General features: G+C 37.6%; 1 protein-coding gene across 1 annotated transcript; it reads right to left on the minus strand.

Moving 5' to 3' along the window:
• Positions 1-546: 546 nt before the first annotated feature.
• On the minus strand, positions 547-9397 carry LOC18032281 (putative calcium-transporting ATPase 13, plasma membrane-type). The gene is given in 3 exon segments (XM_024188828.1): positions 547-1793; positions 7208-7975; positions 7978-9397. Coding segments are annotated over 3 exon segments (3129 nt in total). The 5' UTR covers positions 9392-9397; the 3' UTR covers positions 547-846.
• Between the last annotated feature and the right edge of the window lie 2702 nt (positions 9398-12099).

Raw genomic sequence — 12099 nt, forward strand, 5'->3', positions numbered from 1 at the left:
ATTATTACATCAGTATTGAAGTGCTCTTTGACCATCTGTCTTCACACAAAGGAAATAAAAAAAAAAAGCCAAACTAAAAAGGCACTGTACTACGCCGAAAACAGATGGGGGTGGTGGATTCTCAATTTATCAAGTTCATTGCTAACTGAAAGTAGAGCTTTTCTCTTTTCAATTAATTGCCAACGATTATATATGCTTGTGGGTTTCTTTCTTTTTTTCTTCTGACATACAAGATACAAGTGTACATAAATGTATGTTACATGTTCGATAAAATTACACGTTTAACGCTCTAAGTATCTCTGGTGGGTATATGCAAATATGCAATTATGTTGGTTCTTTGGTTTAGTTAATGACTATTTGATGAGCTTTCAATTCATTTGCAAGGGTCAAATGTCTTGCACCTCAGGACTAGAAATTAAAAAGAGACACAAGTCCGCTCTTCCATTCTTAGAAAAAAAAAGGGGGGGGGGGGGGGGGGATGTTTTATGAACTACAGTACTTTTTATTTCAAGCATACATGTGATATAAATAAAAACTAATCAGCTGCAAAGTCTCAGTACGACATACGTACGGGAAAAATGTAAGAATTGATGAGAAAAGAATTTAAAGAACAATCTATACCTACAAGCCTACTTCTTCCACTTGAGATAGCTGGAAAACGGATTCGCTGGAACGGGTATGCACTTGACCAGCCAACCAATTGGCCAAAAAGCAGCTGCGAAACCAATACATTCCCTCCATTGGCCCCAGTTCAGCCTCTCTGTATCTGCAAACTTCTTCAGAAATTCCACCATCACCACTTGAAGAACAATGGTTGTCCCGATAATCCCCAGAAACAGCCTGTTCTTATGTATCCCCTCGAAGACATTCTTCTTCCCCAGAAACTTCTTCCGCCTCTCTGTATCTGCAAACTATATACTTCTTCCACTTGAGATAGCTGGAAAACGGTTTCGCTGGAACACGTATGCACTTGACCAGCCAACCAATTGGCCAAGAAGCAGCTGCGAAACCAATACATGCGCTCCATTGGCCCCAGTTCAGCCTCTCTGTATCTGCAAACTTCTTTAGAAATTCCACCATCACCACTTGAAGAACAATGGTTGTCCCGATAATCCCCAGAAACAGCCTGTTCTTATGTATCCCCTCAAAGACATTCTTCTTTTCAAGCTTCCTCGAGTTGAATTCGTTGAACACCTGGCAAAGGACGAATGTGTTGAAGATCAAGGTGTCCTTTACCTTCTTATTTACACCAAAGATGGATTCACCTCTGAACTGTAATGTCAAGAGAACTGCTCTCTGATATAAAGCTTGGGCCACAAGGTTCCTCCACATAATGTTGGTGATAAGTGGCTCAGTTCGACCAACGGGTGGTTTGTCCATGAGCTCCTTGGTAGGCTTCTCTGTTGCGAGAGCGAGGGCGCCTAGCGTGTCCATGATCAGATTCACCCAAAGTAGTTGGACTGCTGTAAGAGGGATTTCCCCTGCGGAAACTGCTGCGACAAAGTTGATTAGCAGAGCGGCAACGTTTGCCGTAAGCTGGAACTGAATGAGTTTTTGGATGTTGGTGTAGACACATCTTCCCCATCTCAACACTGTGGCTACCGAAGCAAAATTATCATCCAAGATGACAATATCCGAGCTCTCCTTTGCCACTTCGGTTCCTTGGATTCCCATGGACAGTCCAATATCTGCTTCCTTCAGAGCTGGTGCATCGTTTGTGCCATCCCCGGTAACGGCAACCACATGACCTTTCTGTTTCAAGCACTGTACCATGAGAAGCTTATCGAGAGGTGTGAAGATAGCTCATTATGGAGAAAGAAGCAATGGAAAGCAGAAGCAGGAAAAGCTTAAGTTGAAACAGGATACAGAGTATAGTAGCAGCTCAGTTGCCAGCTCAGCATAGTTAGTTTCAGTTCGTTAGAAGTGCAAAATGTATTGTGATGAGTATTAGCTAATAAGTTCTTTAATTAGTTACATTGATTGTGATCAAGGAGAGGTTAGTATAAATACTCACGAATTGTATTACTCTGCAGTCAAGGAAAAATAATAAACTTTGCTCAAGAGTATTTCAGAATCCTTAGTTCAATATTTTCTCTAGAAACAAACAACTCTCTTTATAATTCTTTTATGGTATCAGAGCCACTCATGGCTAGTTCAAGCAATACAATCTTCAATCCAAATCATATTACTTCAAATCAATCAACTCAGATCTCATTCTCCTTTAGTTCTCCAGTCAAGCTAGATAGATCGAATTTTATGCTATGGCGCAAGCAAGTCCTTACTACAATTAGAGGAAATCGACTTGAGCATCTAATTTCTGATAATCAAGTGACACCAGATCGTTACATTACTCACACGGAAGTTGATGGATCTATACAGAAAGTAGAAAATCCAGCTTTTGTCCATTGGAGAGCACAGGATCAAACTCTTCTTGGCTGGATCTTATCATCAATTAGCGAAGGTATTCTCAGCTCAATTCTTAACTGTGATAGTGCATTTGAAGCTTGGAAATGCATTGAAAAACAATTTGGAGTTCAATCTGAAGCTAAGCTCATGCAACTTCGTTATGAACTAAATATTCTTAGGAAAGAAAATATGACTGTTGAGGAATACTGCTTGAAGGTTAAAGCACTTGCTGATAAACTCGCATGTGCTGGAAGTCCTATTTCTGAAAAAGATCTACTGATACAAATCTTGAATGGATTAGGTTCAGGATACTTAGATCTTGCATCAATAATTACTGCTAATAAAATGTCATATGATGATGCATATGCACTGCTATTAACACATGAAGCTAGAATGGAACAAAGTCAAAATGCTAAGAGTGTGTTTAATGCCAATTATGGAATGATGAATGGGAATTATCCTCAAACTAAGGGCTATAATAGAAGAGGAGGTTATAATGGATATCAGGGACACTTCAATGCTGGAAATAGAAATTTTGGTACTGGAAGGGGAATGATGTTTACAAATTCAAGAGGATTTGTCAATGGTGGTCATGATCCTAGTGTTTATAATTCTGGTAGGGGACAACTAATGCACATGCAGGCCTATAGACCAACCTCTTATAATAGAAACATCTCTAATGCTAACCTTGGTGCTGAAAATGGATCTGGAGATAATGTATCAACATGTCAAATTTGTCATAAGTCTGGGCACACTGCAGATGCTTGTTGGTATAGGTTTGAGAATTATGTGCCTCCACCCAGAAACTTTGGAAGAGGGAAAGGTCAAAGGGCAGCATATATGGCAAATTTTGAATAATGTCCAAGTGTTGCGGGATATACAAGTGCTGCTGGACCCTTTGAAACACAATATTATCCAGACTACTCTAGTCATCAGAGGTCTGATTTGAACTCAATGAATCATTCACTGGACTCTTTCCCTGCTCCTGGAGCTGCCTATGTTGCTAACTATGAAGGACCAGCTGATGAGGGTTGGTATTTAGACAGTGGAGTCACACATCATTTGACAAACAACATGGCAAATATGCACATCAGGGAGCAATTCAGTGGATCAGATCAACTCATTATTGGCAATGGACAAGGTCTGAATATAACTCATATTGGTGATGCTTTTCTCAATTTCAAAAGTTCAAATGACAATCACAAACACACACCCATAGCTCTAAAAGACATATTGCTTGTTCCCTCAATTACTAAGAACCTTTTGAGCATCTCTAAACTTACTGCTGATAATAACCTGTCTGTTGAATTTCTTGGAAATATCTGTGTTGTGAAGGATACTCTGAAGGGGCAAATACTGATGCAGGGCCTTGCTGAGAGAGGATTATACAGGCTGTTAATAAATTCCTCTTCTTCAAACACTCAGTCATCTTCTTCCTTTCATTCCCATATGTCTTCTAATAAACCACTTTCAATGTTGTCCTTTTATCATTCTGATTCTGCTGGTCACACTGATGTTGTTAGTGGAACTGCAAATTTGAAAACCTGTTATCAAACTGCTGTATCACATTCTACTAAATCAATCAATAAAGCTTTACTTTTTCATAGAAGATTTGGCCATCCTAGTGTTCAAGTGCTATTACATATGCTCAAAATTAACAAGTCCATTTCCATTCCTACATATCAAATTCATCAAATGCATCAAACAACATGTGAAGCATGTCAAAAGGGCAAAGTTCATAGGCTGCATTTTCCCTGCACAGACACTAAAACTACCCAAGTTCTTGAGCTCATACACACAGACTTATGGGGACCCTCACCCACTCTATCTAGGGATGGATATCGATATTATATAAGCTTTGTTGATGACTTCAGCAGATATACCTGGATATACCCTTTAAAAGTTAAGTCAGATGCATTAGAAGTTTTCAAACTCTTCAAGTTGCAAGTGGAAAATCAGTTTACCACCACCATTAAAACTCTGCAATCTGACTGGGGAGGGGAGTATAGACCTTTTACAGAATTTCTAAACCAATCTGGTATTATTTTTAGACATTCATGTCCTTATACACATCATCAAAATGGATTGGTTGAGAGGAAACATAGGCATATTGTAGAATCAGGATTAACTCTGCTGGCTCAAGCTCATTTACCTTTTCAATTCTGGTGGGATGCCTTCCATACAGCAGTTTACCTTATCAACAGATTGCCCTCACCTGTTCTGAAATTTTCAAACCCATATGAAAAGATTTTCAAGCATAAACCTGATTATGATATGCTCAGATGTTTTGGCTGCACATGTTACCCTTATTTAAGAGATTACAACAAACATAAATTTGCTTATCACTCTAGCAAATGTGTGTTCATTGGGTATAGTCCATCACATAAGGGTTATAAATGCTTACATGCTTCAGGAAAAATTTATATTGCCAGACATGTTGTCTTTGATGAGTTCACATTTCCATATACCACAGACTCTTCTTTTATTAAACATTCAGCCTCTGATTCTCAGTCTTCATATTCTATTACTCCTCAACAAGTTCATCATCTTTCTACTTTACCTATCCTACCAATATTTCTCAATGACAGCATTAATAATCCAATCTCAGTGAGTTCAGAAAGCATTGGTACAAGCACTTCAGTTCATCCTGCACAGCAAGAAGTTAATCCAGAGTCACAGCAAGGTACAATCAGTAACTCTTCACCTGTTCTTATGTGTCCATCCTCAGCTCATGAACCTGTACCTAATTCATCACTTCCCCATACTCACAACTCCCCTCAACAACAGTCCAATAATCCCATTACTCATTCTCATACACCTCAGAATACACACCAAATGATAACTAGGGGAAAAGCTGGTATCTTCAAACCCAAAGTGTATATTGCTGATCTTGTTCACAAAGAACCAGACACTATACATGAAGCATTAAAAGACTCAAAATGGCTACAAGCCATGAAGGAGGAGTTTGATGCTTTAATAAAAAATGATACATGGACATTGGTTCCAAGAGCAGCTAATCAGCAAGTTGTTGAGAATAAATGGATTTACAGAATTAAGTACAATACTGATGGAAGTGTAGCTAAATACAAGGCACGACTAGTTGCTAAAGGATTCCAACAAATAGCAGGTGTAAACTACTTTGAAACCTTCAGTCCTGTTATTAAACCAGCAACTGTCAGAGTGGTGTTGAGCTTAGCAGTGATGAATCAGTGGCAAGTCAGGCAAGTTGATGTCAATAATGCCTTTCTCAATGGGGAACTAACAGAAGAAGTGTTTATGTGTCAACCTGAAGGATTTGTGAATAGTCAGAAACCCAATCATGTGTGCAGATTACATAAGAGCTTGTATGGACTCAAACAAGCTCCAAGAGCTTGGTATGACAAGCTGAAAAATTGTCTTCTACAGTGGGGTTTTGTTAACACCAGTTCAGATTCTTCTTTGTTTATCAGAAGAAGTGCAACCTCATTGATCTTAATACTTATATACGTGGATGATATCTTGATTACAGGACCAAACACTGCTGAATTAGAGAGTTTTATAGTTAAGTTTAATACAACTTTTGCTTTGAAAGACCTTGGAATTTTATCATATTTCCTTGGAGTTGAGGTGCTATATGATGCAGGCTGCATTTATTTGTCACAAAAGAAATATGTGAGAGATCTGTTATCCAAGGTTGAAATGTTAAATTGCAAAGGGATTGATACTCCTATGAGTACTGGAACAAAGTTGCAGAAAGTTGTACAAGGAGAGCTAGGTTCTTATCTGGAGGATCCTTCACACTACAGAAGCATAGTTGGGGGAATGCAATATCTGATATTAACAAGACCAGAAATTGCATTTGCTGTCAACAAACTCAGTCAATATGTTTCGGCTCCTACTCTACAACATCTAATGGCCTGTAAACGAGTATTGAGGTATCTGCAATCTACTCAAGATTATGGTTTGAAGTTTATAAGAGAAGGAAGCATGCAGCTCACTTGTTTTACAGATGCTGACTGGGCATGTGATTTAGATGACAGGAAATCGATTGGATCATATTGTATTTACTTGGGAAATAACTTGATATCATGGTCTTCAAAGAAACAGTCTGTAGTAACAAGGTCTAGTGCTGAGAGTGAGTATAGAGCATTGGCAGCAGCTAGTGCTGAGCTTACTTGGCTGCAGTCTTTGTTTACAGAATTGGGAATTAATTGCACAGATAAACCAGCAATCTGGTGTGACAATATCAGTGCTACTGAACTTGCAAGAAATCCAGTATACCATTCAAGGACCAAGCATATTGAAATAGATATGCACTTCATTCGAAATAAGGTGGTTGCAGGGGAGCTGAAAATTCAATATGTTCCAAGTGAAGAACAGGTTGCTGATATAATGACTAAGCCCTTATCATTCGTAAAGTTCAACTACTTAAGATCCAAACTCAACGTCCACCTATGTCCTCTGAGTTTGAGGGGGGCTGTGAAGATAGCTCATTATGGAGAAAGAAGCAATGGAAAGCAGAAGCAGGAAAAGCTTAAGTTGAAACAGGATACAGAGTATAGTAGCAGCTCAGTTGCCAGCTCAGCATAGTTAGTTTCAGTTCGTTAGAAGTGCAAAATGTATTGTGATGAGTATTAGCTAATAAGTTCTTTAATTAGTTACATTGATTGTGATCAAGGAGAGGTTAGTATAAATACTCACGAATTGTATTACTCTGCAGTCAAGGAAAAATAATAAACTTTGCTCAAGAGTATTTCAGAATCCTTAGTTCAATATTTTCTCTAGAAACAAACAACTCTCTTTATAATTCTTTTAAGAGGAGAGGATCTCGCCATCACGCAGATTTTGTCAACTTTCTCCATTCTCTCCTCATGTGTATAGTTTCTGAATTCCTCTCCTTCTAGCACAGCACCAGTGGACGTGTCCTGACCTGGCTGGAGTATTCCACATTCAGTGGCTATGGCTTTCGCAGTGAACACGTTGTCTCCGGTGATCATCTTGATGTTCACTCCAGCATATTGGCAATCTTCCCCAGCTTTCTTTACCCCTGGACGACATGGGTCCTTAATACCCACCAATCCTAATAGGGTTAGGTTGTCTTCAATTAGCTTCTTCTGATCTTTTTCATTTCGATGCTCTTCTTCTGGAACTTGTTTATGTGCAAAAGCTATGCATCGGAGGCTGCTAGCTGCCATACCTTGAATAATTTGCTGAAATCTTTCCTTTTCGCCATCATCCAGATCTTTGATGTTTCCAGAAGCATCATAGTAACTTGAACACATTGCTAGAATCATCTCTGCTGCTCCTTTCCAGTGCACGTGGCCTGTGTTGTCCGTCTTCTTCTGCATCATGACCCCACTACGTTTCTTTTTCGAATGGAAGGCTTCCACATGGAGAACGATACAACTCTGCTTTACCGCCTCCATATCCATGTTCATCTCCAGGACAGCCCAAGAAAGAATTGCTTTTTCAGTGGGACTGCCTGAAAACTCAACATCAGATACCGAAGTTTCCCTGTATACGCTGCCGGTCGTATTCAGAGCAACTCCTTCTTGGATCAATTTAATAATATTTGGAGAAACTGATGAGCACCACCTTCTTTTACATGTTCTTTGCCGAGCCAAAACTTTGTCAGCTTCATCCGATTTTCAGTGAGTGTGCCTGTTTTATCCGTACAAATGGTGGTCGCAGAACCCATTGTTTCACAGGCAGAGAGCTTCCTCACCATAGCTTGATCAGCCATCATTCTCTTCATGGAATAAGCAAGAGTAAGCGTAACAGCCAAAGGGAGACCTTCTGGTATCGCAACCACAATAATAGTAACTGCAGCAGCTACAATCCCCACAACAGCATTCACTATATCGTCAACCTTTGTCTTGCTTCCATTATACTCCTGGTTTCCATTCTCGTCTGTTGTATTCCCTGTGAAGTAGCGAACCAGCAAGACGACAAGAACCAAGAAAGCAACTGCCAATCCAATCTTGCCTGTTGATGAAGTTAGCTTGTTGAGCCGGGCTTGTAAGGGCGTCTGCTCACTGTTGTCGCGGCTTATTTGGCTCATCATTTGGCCCCAGGTTGTGTTCATTCCAACGGACGTGGCAAGCATGCGAGCATAACCATCAGCCACCTTTGTGCCAGAGAACAAGAATGGATTCTGGCTGCTGTTAACCTCCACATGATCACTCTCCCCTGTCATGCTTGATTCGTCTACTTGTAACGAATGGCCATCTAAGAACAATCCATTAGCAGGTACTTGATCTCCAATCTTTAAACATATGACATCTCCAACGACAATTTCAAAGATAGATATTTGTTGGCGGCGACCATTTCTAATGACATCAATTTGTATATTGTTGCTGACTTTTGAAAACTTATCAAACTGTCGATTCTGTGTAAAGTTGCTTCCAGCTGAAACGGCAATGACCAAAAAGACAGCAACAAGTATGCTTCCACCCTCATACCATCCCTCTTTCAAGCCATGCTCCTTAATGCCGAAGGCAAGAGAAAGCACAGCACAGCCTAAAAGAATCAAAATGGTAAGATCTTTAAGAGCGTCCACAACAAAGTAGAACAAGCTCTTAGATGGAGGTTTCTTGTACGTGTTTGAACTAAATGCTTCATGTCTCCGAGCAATATCTTGATCATTCCCAAAGATTCCAGCATCAAAATCTGTTTCGAGAGCAGAGGCTACGCCGCGAATCCCGCCAAACTCGTGAAGTTTGTCGAGATCTTTCATCTTCACAAGCTCAACAAGACTCGTTTGATCAATCTTGAATGATTCATCATCGTGTTGAAGATTTACAACGGTGTAAGATGGAGAGCGGGAAGCCTTGTTGACACCCTTCTTGGCTTTAGCAATTTCTGCTAGTGACAAAAGTGTTCTGGAGCAGTAGATTTTAGTGAAAGCTGAGTGCCATTTTTTGGTGGGCACGTTAAGGGTGGCCGGAAAATTGAGCAAAGACTCTATGGAAACAGCGTTTGCATGGAAAATGGTAGACATAGACATAGTAGTGTGATTGATAGGAGACAAAATGAAATTATAAAAGAGAAGAAACAAAGATGATTTGAAAAATATTTAATCTGCACTAATTGGACAAAGCTAGGAATTTGAGAATACTTAAAAATAGATAAGCAAATAACAAAATGCTGGGAGGGATGTGCAAAGCTTCAATTGGTTCGTATTTATTTTACGCACAAGTGCGCAAGTCGGTTTGTGGGGGTTTCGCTGGAGATGACGCATGTGACTGCATGTCTGCTGGTTTTGCTGACTTTAATAACTGTGGCTGCTTGTTCACACGACACGTTTGCAATTACTTTTGCCACGTATAAGTCCTCGTTGTTAAGGCCTGTGAGGCTTGTGGGTCCCACTGTACCCCTCTATCCGTTCATGTCATCGTGTTATATGATACTGACAGTCCGCGGTGGAGCTGCAAAAGCGGATTAACATTTTTTTTCTTTTAATACCAATGCGTCTTAATTTTTATGTCACAGCTGTTATATAAAAAAAGAAATTATCATTTACATATCTTTAAATGATATTCGTATTAAATGTGTGTGCAGGGGCGAAGCTAACACTATTTTTTAGGGTGGACTAAAATTTTTTTAATTACTATCCATACCAGGCATGCACGCTACCAACCATTCATAACATGTTTGAGATAAACCAACAGTTCATCCGGATTAGAAAGACTTTCTTCAATTACAAGGTCTTCTTTGAAAATTCAAATCAAGCATGCAAATTAGGAAATTTATGTAATTAACTAAAATATTATTTCCAAAAATCTTACCCTGGCTACAGCCTGGGTAAGCCACCCTTTAGCTTCGCCCCTGAGTGTGTGAACACTTTTCAAGTGTATTACTCGCATACTCTAAGTTAAAAAAATACTTTGTTCGTCCACCAATCTGTTAACTTCCGTTCGAAAGTTAACAGAATTGTAGTAAATTGACTATTTCGCCCTTGAAACTCAAAATAAGGTAAAAAGATAAATTTATCCCAAAAATTAACGTAAATTTTCAATACACAATTTTTTTATTTTGTTATTAACAATAAATTTTTTGATTAAAAAATGAATTATTAATGGTACATAATATTAACAATTATCCATAAAAAATATCCATATTATACCATAAAAAATTATTAACAATATATTATTTACAATTATACATATTATACCATAAAAAATTGCAATTGGAGCTTGGAGGAGTAGATCTTCACAAATTTAGGTTAAATTTTGGAGGAGTAGATTCGGTTGTAAAGTTTTGTTTTAGCAATTATTAACAATTATCTGATAAATAGGGTGACATGTCATGTTTATTAATATATATCATATGACATGTCATTTTTTACTAAGTAAATGGGATGGCATGTCGTTTTTGTTAGTCAAAGTTTCGTTCATCTTAAAAAACTAGATTACCCTTATGATGTCAGTGCTTGCAAACGGAAGTTAACAGATTGGTGGACGGTAGAAGTGTTTTGTCAACTTAGGGTATACGAGTGATACACTTGAAAAGTGTTCACACACGTTTGATACGGGTGTCATTTAAGGGTATATGGCTGATAATTTTCCTAAAAAAATTATAATTATAAAATATAAATTAATATTGTGTAGTAGATATAATTTTTAAATAATAATTTTCATTAAAATAATAAAAATATCATAGGTTATTCATCATATAAGTGTTTGATTAATTCAACATAACTTTCAAGCCATAATAGTTAATGTTTACTATATATTTTAATGCTGTACATTTTAAACTACAGCTATATAACCTCAATATCAAACATAGCCTTACTTATACTTTCATCTAATAAAACATTATTATTTATATAATTTTCTATAAGAGTAAATTTAAAATAAATAAAATTTTATTATTGGTGCATGAACTTTCTTCTATATATGTATATATTTTTTTCTTATTTGATTATAACCAAAATAAAAAATTGAGATTCCTTTAAAACTTGTTTGGTAAATTTAGATTGAGAATTATGATGATATTCCTACAACTTAACGCAAGTTTTAATTTTTTTTTTCAAATTCAATATACTTTGTTTGAAGAAATGTTAAATAATAATAACCAAAAATAGTATCAATATTCGATCGTAATATTGGTAATGTATAAAAAGTGAAAGGAGCTCTATATGACTTAACTCTTGTTGATTTAATTTATATTCGAATTTATTTTTATCTTAAATGATATAACATTCATTGATTGAATGATGAAACATAATAATTAATAATTTTATTATTTATAAAAACTTATCATCGATGAATGGCACCTTAACTTGGTATCGGAAAAGTTGATATACTAGTAGAAAAATTAATGCAATATTTATTCATCCATTGAATGGAACAGGAAACGTATCGATGTTGGATTTCCAAGAAATGACCAAACTAAAGTCGCGTCCGGTGCAAAGAAAATGCTATGTGAATATATATTCCGAGTCCACTGACATAGTGGATGGAGTGATGCGTAATTAGTTGAACAACCAATTGCAATTGCAGGTATTAAACAATTAAAAAATTTGCCATTTCTCGACAAGTTTACTGCGCCCATACCGTTCCTTATCATTTTCGTTCAACGTGCATCATATAATTCTTCGAAAACTTCCATGCTGTTATTTTTGCAACGTACGTAGTGGAATGTGAAATTTCCCCAGCAGTACCGGCCGAAAATGAAACATTTCATTCAAAGTCAGTGAGCCGTTTGGAGTTG

This window comes from Citrus clementina, unplaced genomic scaffold (genome assembly GCF_000493195.1).
Source record: "Citrus clementina cultivar Clemenules unplaced genomic scaffold, Citrus_clementina_v1.0 scaffold_9, whole genome shotgun sequence".
Taxonomy (NCBI): domain Eukaryota; kingdom Viridiplantae; phylum Streptophyta; class Magnoliopsida; order Sapindales; family Rutaceae; genus Citrus; species Citrus x clementina.